This window comes from Hippocampus guttulatus, chromosome 5, assembly GCF_054856545.1.
Source record: "Hippocampus guttulatus isolate MCC_2025c chromosome 5, RoL_Hgut_1.0, whole genome shotgun sequence".
NCBI lineage: Eukaryota > Metazoa > Chordata > Actinopteri > Syngnathiformes > Syngnathidae > Hippocampus > Hippocampus guttulatus.
The window spans coordinates 8,163,636-8,176,859 of NC_141265.1; the positions used below are offsets into that span (position 1 = coordinate 8,163,636).

General features: G+C 41.5%; 1 protein-coding gene across 2 annotated transcripts; it reads right to left on the bottom strand.

Moving 5' to 3' along the window:
• Nucleotides 1-2,314: 2,314 nt before the first annotated feature.
• On the bottom strand, nucleotides 2,315-12,623 carry anapc5 (anaphase promoting complex subunit 5). Of its 2 annotated transcripts, XM_086111849.1 has the most exons (17): nucleotides 12,144-12,623; nucleotides 11,984-12,063; nucleotides 9,123-9,232; nucleotides 8,796-9,039; nucleotides 8,635-8,701; nucleotides 8,446-8,547; nucleotides 8,182-8,372; nucleotides 8,027-8,108; nucleotides 7,836-7,928; nucleotides 6,102-6,283; nucleotides 5,340-5,475; nucleotides 5,152-5,226; nucleotides 4,954-5,075; nucleotides 4,780-4,887; nucleotides 4,491-4,638; nucleotides 4,162-4,324; nucleotides 2,315-3,215 (listed from the first exon to the last, which is right to left on the bottom strand). In XM_086111849.1, exons 1-17 carry the CDS (start codon nucleotides 12,339-12,341, stop codon nucleotides 2,995-2,997), a joined length of 2,322 nt encoding a protein of 773 aa, XP_085967975.1. In that variant the 5' UTR covers nucleotides 12,342-12,623; the 3' UTR covers nucleotides 2,315-2,994. The 2 variants fall into 2 exon arrangements, with proteins under 2 accessions (XP_085967975.1, XP_085967976.1); XM_086111850.1 differs by lacking the exon at nucleotides 12,144-12,623 and having other exon boundaries at nucleotides 9,123-9,903; nucleotides 11,984-12,065.
• Between the last annotated feature and the right edge of the window lie 601 nt (nucleotides 12,624-13,224).

Consider the following 13,224-nt stretch of genomic DNA (forward strand, 5'->3'; position numbering starts at 1 on the left):
TAAAGTCACATTTCAACTGAGAGTTACTGCTGATAGCACAATTTTTATTTTCACTCATGCAAGTGCTCTGGCTGCACTAAAAGCATGGGCATTATTAGGCATAAAGCTCAACTGGGGCACAGGCCCCCTTGCGCATCAGTCCGCAACCACCAGTCTTCGGCCCGGTACTGACCTGCGTATCGCTCAGTACCAGGTCAGGGAGATATATTTTAAAAAACAAGTTTGTACATTATCACCATAGCAGGGATGTAACGGATGGTTGGCCGGTTCACCTACTGGTCCGTGGCAGAAAAAAAGTTGGGGACCACTGCCCTACCATATCTCCTTACACACACACACAGTATTATATATTTAAACAAACATGAATACTTTGAAGATTACAACAAAGGCATAGCAAAGCTGTTTTTATTTCTCGTTAGCAGACCTCAACCAGCATTAAACGCTCAGTCTTCCGCAACACTGGGGAAAGCTGTGAGTGGGTGCAGTGGCAGTGCTAGCATGAATGGCGGCATGTAGGTGTACAAACTTAGTAAAGCCCTCATTTGATTTGAAGAGAGTTGCCGTTGTTGTCCAAAAATCTCAAAGCACCCCGAAGAAAAAAAGAGCATGCTATATTTGGTCAGGTTGCTTTAATATGTTCATGTAAGTTAACAACAGGCCTCTACCAGAAAACGCGTACTATCTTTCTATACTAAACAAATGAGTCCCCAGTTTAGACAGACCAAGCTCACAGAAACATTGAGGTTGGCCTCAATTTTAGCATTTGACAGCAAATGCATAATGTGCTGATAGGAAATGATCATTGTCGAAGCAGGACCAACTTCTTGCTGCATGGCTAATAATGGTACATAATACCTGCTCTGTGTAAAAAAATAAATAAAATTCTAACATACTGAAGTGTTTCATCTACTGGCCTGCTGTTTAATGTTAGCTCATAATGTTCCAGTTTACATTGTGATGGTTGATGGTGATACTGGGACGAAGTCACAGCACTATTTTGCTCTTGTAACAGAGACAAAACTTACCATCTCTTTGTTCATTTCTAAATCCTTTAGTTATTTGGCCTTCTTTTTGCATGCCTTGGTCAATAAGTTAGTTTCGTACAGTCTTGTTTTGACATCTTTTCAACAAGTCTCTTGAAGTACAATACTGTATATAAAAGAGCCATCACTGTATTACCTGAACCACTCATCCTCACTAGGGTCGCGAGCGTGCTGGAGGCGATCCCAGGCAGCAGTCAAATTATGAATAAATGATAGGAAAACCATTTCCTTTGGCAGCCAGACATAAGCAACCTTCTGGCCATTGAACGGTTGCCGTTGTCCCATCACTTTGGTCCCTCAAAAATTAGGAGACCCTTATTATGTAGCAAACTATAGTATTCCCTACACCGTTCACCTGATTTGGATGTAAATACTTAAAGATTTAAAAAGTCCCAATTTAAAGCGCACCTTGTTCCGTTCATTTCAATTCCATTGTGGTGGTGTTTTAGAGTTCAAAAAAAGTTGAGAAATGCGTGGATGTCCCAATATTTTAGGAGGAGCAGACTACCACCTCAACAGTGAAGCCTGATGAGACGGCCATGGAGTGGGCATGCAAGCATGCATGCCGGGCCACCAATGGAACTGGTTCTGTTGAATTTATTGATGTGACTGCTGACAAAAGCAGCAGGATGATTTTTGAAGTGCTTCGGGCAATCTTATCTGCTCATATTGAATAGCATTGGCATTGTCCTGCTAAAAACAGTTCTTTCAGGAATTTCTTGTTTTCTGTTAGTAACATGATACACCTTGAGCACAACCAGGCATTAACACGAACTACAAATTTAAGAATCCCCCCCCCCCCCCCCCCCCAAGACTGTAGACAAAGTGTTGTAATCCCTCCACGTTCACCTGGTTTGGATCCAAACACCCTCAATATACCGGTAAAGCTGAAGGGCTGCAGTTAAAGCACATCTTGTTTCATTTCAAATCCATTGTGTTGGTGTTTCGAGCCAATAAAGATGAGCATTGTGTTGATGTCTTAATATTTACGGACTTGATTGTAGGTGTCTAAGCCCAGAAAAGGTTGGGAAATACTGATGTAGTTCATTCGTATTAAAGTGTTTGATGGGGTTGACCAGAGGGTTCTTGAGTAGTTCCATATCAAACTCCTCCAAGCATCCCGTTATGGATCTTGAATTTATGCACTGTGGCACAGTCGGGGAAAAAAATGTGCATTCCCCAAAATTGTTTCCACAACTTTGGAAGCAAAGAGGTTTAAGGGTCTACCACAACCTGATTCATTAAAAGGCTCAATAATTGTATTCATACAGTGTACGTTAAAAGCTTTTAGTTGTCGCCAACTCTTATATGGCAGGCGAAGATGAACAAAGTATGACAAAACTATTAACATATTTATATATTGAGGGGGGAAAATGTCCAGTCAGAGAAGATAGACGTTATCATTCTTCACACAGCGTGCCAAAGATAAGTGGACTCCAGACAGTGGCTAGTTATGTCTACATTCTAAGTGGAATCACAATTTCCTCCTGTGGACTCATCATCATCAGTATTCTCCCGGCAGACTGTGAATATTATCCAGGCCAGTGAAACGGCAAGATTACCTCCATTCATTAAAAAGCTGCAGTGGAATGACAATGCATGATAAACTTTCGCCATATCGAGCAGTGTCTGACACCTGGGCTCACTGTTGTGGCGCAAGCAATGAAACCATGTTATATTGAGCAATGTGTCATCATTCCAACCTGGAAGCGACTTGAACACCATCCGAAATTGCTGTTTTAGAAGTGGAGGTGGAAGGTATACTTTGGTTCTACGCAAAACTCACAGTGCTGAGTGCATTTGGTTGATGCAGGAACAGCATGCGATTCACATTCTCCTCTTGTTGGTATCAATACTGTTCAAGGTCAAGGGGCTGGGAGCAGAACCAAGAAGAATAGGGCCTTACTGCCATCTAGTGGCTGGTTCAGTCTTCTTATTTGCTCAAAGAGAGTTAGAGGCGCATTGAGAGCGGCAGTGCCGGTGATTGCAGGTCCTGGTCCAACAGGCGAAAGAGCATGGCACTTTTGTTGCGTTGTGACGTTTGTCCCAGAGAATGGTAGAGCTGAGCCTGCAGGTAGTGGACCTCCCGCAGATGCTCCTTGCAGTTCAGCTTGGAGAAATAAACTGCAGCCTCATTTAACATGTCCACCGCCGAAACCACAACATGCAAATCTGCTGGGAGACAGTCAATTGCTTAAGGAAAGCCATTTGAGCATTTATTTCATAGGTTTGATATGAAGGTTCGTGTACTACTATTCTCTTTGTCCTCACTTGTAAGGCAATTCAGGGTACTTGTATGGCTTTTCTGTCCCACTACTAGGGCCACTTTTGGCATACAGTACGAGTATCCAGTCAAATATTAAAAGTAAGCCATTGTTCTGCACTAACAACACAAGGCATAACTAGCAGGCACATGTCACACAATAGGAGCCTTCTTGTCATTGGTATGCGGCTTCAGGTTCACATGCTAGTGAAGTACACTTATTCTCAGTCGGACAATTTTGGCATACTTGTAGGACAACAAAATAATACCAGCGAGGAAAAGCGGTGCACTAGTTGACATATCTGTGCACTCATCATATTACTAGTGAAGTCCGAGATTTAAACATGCGAATAGTCGAAAGTCACCAGTAATACGAGACTAGTTGCATATAGTTATCAACTAGTGAAGTTTTGTCTCACGAGTAACATGTTCTTGTCCTACTCATATGCCAAAGTTGTCCTACAAGTGAGGACAAGTGGGGTACTAGTACTTGGATATAAAGGATATTGGAGAGAAAAAAAAGCATATAAGGGAAGTAAAGTCCAACATTTTCTTTACAATAATCATGCAGTGACATCGCGACTCACCTGTTGTCTGGGTTTGGTTGTGTGACATTCACAAGCTCTAAGCTCTAGCACTATGATGTCTTTTTCAGTTGACAGTTAATGGCATAGCAGAGAGGATTGTGCCGCTGAATTTAGATTCTACAAATGCAACTTTAATCAGTCTGAAGACTAGTGGGGGCTTATAGAACATATTGGAAAGAAACTTTTTGAATTGATTTCCCCTTCAGTAGCCACTGGGTGTGAGGCTGGAGAGCTATGTTTGGCCTGTGTGGGAGGCGGAGAGTGTCACCTGTTTGCCCTTGTCTATTTGGCCTGAATCCAGCAACAGCCATCTGACAGCGCGCTGCCAGCAGCAGGGCACGCCCTTTGTCCACCAGCGCTCCATGGGCCAGAACAGGCTCAATGGCTTCATGCAGGACAAGAAGTGCCTGCTCAGGTACGCCCAACATCAACTACGAAAAGGAAAAAAAAAGGAACATTATATGCTGTGATGCCTCCAACTTTCTTCCTTTCATAACTTTGCTGCTGTAAATTGGGAATTTCTCCATTGGGAGACGAACAAAGATTTTCTTATTCTTATAACTTACTCCAACTGACAGCAAAAGAGTTTGGGCTGACCTGTGTAAAGGTCAGGTGAAGGAGGGTTTCTGAGGCCAGCGACTGAAGGTGGTGCTGTCGGGCCAGAGCCAAGGCTTGGAAAAGGAGAGGAAGGGCTGTGGAAAAGCCGGAGGATTCCCAGTGGAGCTCAGCCGTGGAAAGCGTCACTCTGCATGAGACAAAACGCCTGGTGATTCCTCCAACTAAAATATCACAACATTTCTCATGATAAGAAACGTTCACATCACATATTCAGGTTTTAATTTTGCAGTGGGATAGGCTTGGTGATATAGCAGCAGCATCTTCCTACCTGATGATCATCTCTGTGCATTTGGTCTTCTCGCAGTGCACTTGCAGTCGCTGCAAAATGCTGTAGGCCTCAGTGGTTCGATGGAGAACTTTTAAAACTTGTACTTTCCTGGCAGCGAATACAACATTTGAACTCGACTTGGGAGAAATAACTTCATGCGTGCCTTCATATTACCTGTAGAGGCCCTCTGTTTTGTTTAAAGCAGAAATGGAAGGGACCAGTTGCTCTGCCAAATTGTATTGCCCCTCAATCATGTGCCTCTGAAACTGGATTTTTAGATCACACAGCATCCAGAGCTGCATTGGAAAGTAAAAACGAGCTGAATGCAGGACTCGATTTATGGAGAAATGACTGGCGGGTCAGAGGACACACCTTGGCGTGCTGTGTGTGAGCAGGAAACTGATCTTTCAGATGCTGGAGGATGTCTGAAACGGCAGCGAAGAGGCCCTGTAGCACAAGTCAATGTGGTATGTGAACAGTGGTGTCGATTCCCTTCACTCTGCTTTGTATAACAGCAGGGCATAAATCACATGTACAGTATACAGGATCCAAAGTGCGACCTGCTCAGCATGCAATTCAGCCAGATGGCAGAGAGCCACGGCAAAGGCCTCCGTGTTGTTCTGCTGGACCCCATAATTGACCGGTTCCAAGCTGCTCATGTGGAGGAGCAGTTGGGCCTGCTGCAGAGCCATGGTGCTGCACATATAAACACGAGAGTAGGACAATTCCCCTTTACGGATTGTAATGTAATTGAGTTATTGAAATCATCATTACTCAAACTGCATTTGTTATTTACAACATTTCAAAAGTGTGTATTTCAGAAATGGTTCGCTCACAGCCTACTGTCCTTGCATGTACACGCCGAGACGTTGGGCTGAACAAAAATAATGGGATTTGAATTTTTTTGTCCTCAATATTTTTTTGAAACGAACGCAAGCAATAAATTGATCTGTGTAACAATAATCAATATGAGACTTATTTTAAATAGAGGAAAATTAACCATAAATAATAATAATAATACATCACATTTGCAAGCGCCTTAACATGAAAGTTTATTTCTCTCATGTCAGTAAACAATGATATGTAAACATTGACTGCACTTCTTAAATCCTGAACATGTAATGACTATATATAAATATACACACCCATGCAAACCTACATTCAAGCCTACCAATGACCGAAATGAAGTTGAATGCAGTTTGTAAATTAACAATTATATTCTACCACACAGCAATGTCGATTTGAATTCGATTATTTGTTCAGCCCTATTGTGATGCGTGCCGCAAACTTTGTGCCGGCTTTACAATGTAAACAAGTCTGACCTTTTGCCGTACATCCTCCATATGGATGTAGTCTGAGCCAAGCTGATCTCGATCAGCTCCGACAGGCTGTGCTTCCAGTGCAGGACGTCCGTGTCCTTAAGCGCATCCATCAGCTTGTGTGCCGTTTTGCCCTGTCTTGTGCCCTGCTGGACCAATGACTGGATGCCAAGCGATGCAAGGTACTGTGGCAGAGAAAGTACTCCAATGTTGAGAATTAGGGTGGATGAGGTGTAGCCTCCCATCAGAACAGTTTTTAGTCTAATGCTGGGAAAGTCCAAGATCAGTCTGCTTAGTGAGCTGTCCAAGCCCACGTTGCTCAATTTCTGAACCAGTTTGTTGGAAAGTACTGTATTGAATGGGGGTTAGTGCAACCAGACGATAATCATTCAGATCGTTCAGTGTGGGTTTCTTGAGTATTGGGATGATTTGGGCTGATTTGGGGCAAGTGGGAACTACAGCCTGTTTTTGAACAAGAGGCTGACAATGTTACTAAATACCTCTGCTAGCATTATGTCGGTCAAAGCGAGGGAAATACTAACTTCAGTTTGTATGGGAGAGTGTTGGCTTCCCTTCAACTCACAAAAATGAGGTTTACTGTTCCTGAATCTTTTCATGAGCTCCAATGTGAAGTTTTAACATTTTTGAACACCCATTGAAACATATGGTTCAGTATTTCGATCTGCTTTGCCAAAGAACACACAGGCAGGATGAAATCATGCCTATGATATGATGCAGCCATCAAGTTGTTTCCATTTCACTTCTGCTTGCTTCCTGCAGTCAAGTTGTCCGGTTTTTTCCTCTCATATTTGTATGAGTAATAACACTTTGTTGGAGTGCATGTGGCGTATAGGCTGGAGAGCTGAAACAAAAAATTCTAGTTCTTGTCTGACTAACAAAAGAATTCCCATGTGAGCCGACTGCTGTTTCTATAACATCTCTCTGATAAGACACTGAATGTTGGATTTTGTTATCAATCTTTGCTAACTTTTAAAAACTTAACACAATTTATTTCAATAGGGTTTTGTTGGTAACCGTCTGTAACTTTCAAGTGCTGTGTTATTTGCATGTACCGGTACAGTAATCCAGGGGGAATAGAGCCTGTTGCGAAGAGCGAGAAAAAGCAAAGCATTTAGCGGTTTGAAACTGTGCTTACTGTAGAAAGTAAAAATAAACCAGCCACAAACAACAGCAGCTTCATTCGCGTATAATCATTGCTTTCTGTTGTAACTGTTATTTTTTTAGTGTTGACCCATCCGCCAAATTCAGCATAATCTGAGGATATTTGAGCACATACATGGTATCTCATGTCCTTGGTACTGCAGAATTTATGTTCCTAAATACTTGGCGGAAGGGACTGGTGTGGGGCAGCTTCAAGAAGTAATACAGAACAAATGTTTCCTGGGGAGGAACCTGTATGCCTTTGTACTATGGATTATTATTATTATTACCAGGTTGGCCTTCACTGGATAAATTAAGATTAAATAAATAAACACAATTATTACTTTTTTATTATACGGTCTGATTATTGTATAGAAATGTTTTCACAGTAAAATTTACGGTAATGTAGAACAGTATCATGAGCCTCTTATTTTAGTCATTGCCGTCCCACTAAATATTGAGTCGGCCACATTCAAATCTTATCTGCTGGAAGCTGTTAATTAAAAATGAACAGTAAAATAAGGCCCCTGACACTTTTCATGATAGCAATCCTGATTCAGGTCACGTGACACTCACCGGCAGGCAGAAATGAACAGCCATTTTAACAGAATCTTCAGTTAAAACGGTGCTGTCGCATCCCTTCATCTGTTCCAGTGTATAGAGCCAACTCTGATGCAGCACGGTACAAAAAGGAATGGAAAAGCGGTGAAGTTCATGATCAATAATTGTTCCAAAAAACACAGATGTGAAATAAAATTTGGTTTTACCAAACAGTGCTGCAAGCAGACATGATCGTTGGACTCTTGGGCGATGCGCATGGCCTCCTGCAGAACCAGACCAGCCTGCAGGCTAGGGGACAGAAAAATGAACATTCAGGTGATCCAAAGACCTGTCTGTGGAGTTCAACTGCTCTTGCACTCACTAGTGCCCAAAGCGACAGTGAAGGCTGGCCAAATTTAGAGTGGCGTAGCGAAGATTTCTGCTGTAGCCTTCTTCTCCATTGCTTTTTCCTTCATTTCCGGATAAGATGAGGCGGTCGAAATAATGTAAGAGACTGTGGGTGGAGAGGTAGATGTCCTGTACTCTGATGCTGTTCAGATAGTTCAAGTAGTGCTGAGGAAAGAGAAGAGCATCCATGAAATTACTCAAAGGTCGAAATAGTGAGGTTGAAAAAGACGAGCCTCACCGCCTCAGCAAAGTCTGGGTTAAACTTGAGCATGTTGTTGACCTCCTCCTGCAGCAATGCAGGCTTTAAAGCTTTGTTCTCGTCGTTCTTCAGATGGTACGCCTGGGGACACGTGTCGCGTACACACCAAAATGAGCATCACACAAATGCCAGTTGATACGAAACAAACTGCTCAAGTTAGAAACTCACCTGTCTCGCAAGAAAGTACTCGGCTTGTTTTTGTGACAGGGGACCTTGGTTTGGAGTGTTTTCAGGCCTAATATAACATCGGAGATAATACAGTACGAGTGAAGAGTAAGCCCCATCGAAACAAAATTGATACTTTGAATAAAACAACTCAAAAGACGTACCGAATTTCCGACTCGTCTGGAGAGTTGTCCCCCTCCTCCCTGTCTAGTCGGTCCCCAACTGCATCCTCAGTGCTGGTGAGATCCATATCAAAGTCATCCACAGCCAGAGACATCAAACCCACTTGGCCCTCTGTGGGCTTGGAGTAATTGCTGTGGTAGTAATGCTGCAGGGACTTGTACAACTTGTACACTTGACTAAAGGAAAGCTTGTTATAGGCTAGGAGCATGTGTCTCATGAAAAGACCTAAAACACAGGGCAGGTAAAGATGAATGCTAGATTAGTTCCATTGTAACATTCTTTTCAGGGGGCTTTGTACTGCTACCTACCCACAACACTGGTTTTATACGCCTCCGAGTCAAAAGCTGTGAATGGCGTGATAGGAGTCGAAAAGAAATGCTCCATGTCCTTTAGCTCACCATCAACCATTTCATGAAGGCTTTGAATGGGGGGGAAAAAACAATACAGCAACAAAATGAGAAATACATTGAGTGTACACTGCTAGTTTATTCTGATAACAAGAAAGGTTGCCATTTTCAGATATAGGCCAAGTCGTGAACATGTCTGCCTAGCAATCAACAGACCGTGAGTTTGAATTTCAGGCTCTCCTGTAGTTTTCTTTGAGTTAGTTAGCTGAGCTGAGGACCAAAAAATGGTCAATCGGTGAATGTAAGTGTCAATTTTTGCTTATCTAGATGTGGCATGCAATTGTCTGTCACTGACTGTCACACTCACCTGCATGGTATTTGTTTTTCCATTCACGCTTCCAACATCAATCACCTCACTTGACACTCATCCCTGCTCAGTGCTTATCGGTGAGACAGACAGGAAACCATGCTAAGCTAAGTTAGCTTTAACAAGCACAGAGTGGCCGTACCAATTCAATGATAAGAAACTTGGTGCCCGTAAAGTCGTGAGGGAGCGTGCTGTGATGAAGATTACGTTTGTTCAGTGTTAATTCACTTAAAAGATGAATTTAAAGCTGTCTTGTTGGGACTTCCAGCAGTTGTCCATCTTGCAGCCGCCTGTTTGTTGCCGTGTTCAAGTCTCCAAGGTTCATCAGCTCAGCTTTTCAGCGACACATAAAACTATATTTTCTCTCTTTTCCATCTAAAACAACCACAAACGCTTGGCATATTCATCTCCATGAACAAATGATGGTGGAAGACAGCTTCTGAGGCTACAAATATGTGGAAACATGAACACGACCAAACATTGATACAGGGTGCCGCAAAAAAAAAAAGAGTTTTCTTTTAAACATTAAAAACAGTTTCGAGGCATGCATATTTGTTTTGGTCGACTTGACTTTTTTCCCCAGTCCTAGATGGAACGACTAAAAGTTCAATCGTGCCTTATCCATACAGTGTGTGCTGACATGCGAGTCCATTAATTGCACGGCTGGGATAGGCTCTAGCAGGTCCATGACTTGAGTGAGGATAAGCACTTCAGAAAATGGATAGCTGGACCGATAATTTAAGAGATTGATTCTGCTGCTTCAACAACAACAAAAGTCCAACGACAAAAAACAAAACAAAAAAAACAACATAAAGGTGTATACATGATATGCAAAACCTGTATGCACTGGTCAGTGCCCTCCGTAATTATTGGCACCCCTCCTTAAGATGTATGAAAAGCCTTTAAAGAAATTATTTTTTATTGCACAAAATACTCTGACACTGGAAATTGTAGAAAGGGTTTGCCAGACACAGAATCAAGCTCCTTCATGGCAATCTCAGTCCCTACACTTCAACCCCATTGAAAATCTGTGGAGTGAGCTAAAGAGGAGAGTGCAGAGCAGAGGACCCTGGTCGATGAAAGATTTAGAGAGATTGTAAACAGAGGAATGGTTGACGATTCCTCTTTCTGTATTCTCCCGTCTTGTGAGGCACTATAGAAGATTAGGTGCTGTTTTGTTGGCAAACGGGGGTGGTACAAAGTATTAACATCAGGGGTAAAAATAATTGTGGCACACTTTATTTGATGGAAATATATATGTATAAATAGCGTGGGATTGTTTTCCACTGAATACATGCACTTGAATTAAAGGTTGGATTTTCTTCTTTAAAAATGTCCAATATTGTTTAGAAAAAAAAATATTAGAAGCTAAAGGACGCATCTTAACCGGGGGTGCCAATAAATATGGAGGGCAGTGTATATAGCTGTGCCATGGCCGTGATATATATAAAGCTATATAATTAGATACAATATGATCCGAAACCACAGATACCAAAGCATTATCGCAAATTCTGCGTGTGCAAAGTAAACACCGCTCATTTATAATTGACACTGTCAAGAGTTATAGAATATATATATATATATATATATATATATATATATATATATATATATATATATATATATATATATATAATATTATGAATGTATTTACAGTAATGTATTGGACATAGAGGTTTCTAATATCCAACTGATGTATTCAGCCACATGAGAGGGACAAAATATTAGAACCATATTCAAAGGTGTTAAGGTTTTGGGACATTTTTTCTTTCGTTCAAACCTTAGTATGATAAAATATACAATACTGTCTCAAGTACAAGAAAACTTTATCCAATATTTAGGTATGTGTTCCTCGCCAACGGACGAACTATCGGCTGCTGGACGATTGTAGTTGCTTGTTTACGTTCAACCTTTTCGGGAGTGACATCCAGCATGTTGTCATCGCGACACCCCTCATCTTGTCAAAGGAGACTCTCTCATTGCTCTCATCTGAGAGTTAAAGGTTGGGGCAAGTGAGTTTTGATGTATTTTGATTAGAGAAAAAGACACTGTCTGGTTGTTTGTGACTGTATGATTATTAATATCCATCCATCTGTTCTCTGTATCGCTTATCCTCACTAGGGTCACGAGTATGCTGGAGCCTCTCCCAGAGGACTTTGGGTGAGAGGCGGGGTACATCCTGAACTGCCTGAAAGGCCACCATGCCATCTATTATGGTGACATTGTGTACATTTTTGTTTTGTTTACAGTTTGTTGAATGTTTGAATTTGCTTTTATTTTGACTTGTTTTACTCTGCTGTCGGCAGAGGATAAAACGATCTGTTCTCAACTGCCTTACCTGAATCAATAAAGATTAAATAAGTTTTTGAAAATAACTACACGTTAAAATGTCCAATATTAGAAACGTATGAAAGATTGTATACGTTTAGGGACGGGTTTTCCGTTTTGAGCAAACCTTATTTTGACAGAATACGCAGTCTCAGGACAACACTCTCCCACAGTCTTGAGGAACTGGCCAAGAGACAGGTCAGAGCTCTGAAACGCAGCATGAAACAAGCACACTCAGTCACTCCCACTGGTGCAGACTGCAATGTGTCCACATCATTTAAAACTACCTGCTGTAGCGGTAAGATGAGTTTGTTCAGGCGTCTTCTTTCCGGCAGAGTGATCTTAAACGATGTCATCTCGTACAGTAAAGCCAGTAGGGAGATTTTATACGGAGTGACCGAGTCTTTAATCCCGAAAACATTAGCATGGACCACCCCGTTGGTCATCATCGGGTTGAAATACAAACTTTCGTGTACACTTGCCATCCTTCCAAATGTTCGCCGGTGTCTCTGTGAAGAGGGACCAGCACTGACGAGTCTTCGATGAGACAGCGGGGGCTAGCTTGTTAGCAAGCTAGCAAAGCCACTTCTGAACGTTATCTCGTGTGAAAGGCATTATATCTTTAGAGTTGATTGTTATATTTAAAAATAAGGCATCGGATCATTCATTTCTACCTCGTAAATTAATGTATCTATCTTATTGTAACAATAAAACGGCGTAACAAAAGTTATTTACTTCTGTCCACTGAAAAATACGTCACTGTGACGCAGTAGTTTCCTCCTGCTCTTTCATAACTTTATGTTGAGCACATTCGTTGACAACAATATAAAAAGAAAAGAAAAGAAGAAAAAAATATATATATACTGTATATATATTAAAAAATGGATACTGCTGTTAATTTCACTGCATATGAACTCTGATGCAGAGTGCATGTTGTTGCCTATGTGATACCGTAGCCAACTTGAGACACGTGTCAGTTTTCTAATATCTAAAAAAAAAAAAAGTAGTGTTTGATTTTTAACATGATCACAGTGTGTTTAGTAGTTTGGGAATATTTTGAAGGAAACAATTTACACTGACTGTTCCCGCTTATTTTGGTCACTACTCTGTTTCAGTGGCTAGACATCCACATCAGGACAACCTTTAACACCACTGTGAATGTGAAATGATATAACCGATCACCTTTACCCAAACCCGGTCAATATTGTTCATAGACTCAAGAGTTTCCTACCCTTTATTCAGCCAAGACAACCGTGGAAGAACATTGAATTGTTCTGCCTGCCATTATATTTGACTGGAATCATTAGAGCAGCATACGTATTTTGTGGTCAATAAATATATATGTATATTAGGCCGATTCAGTGAAAT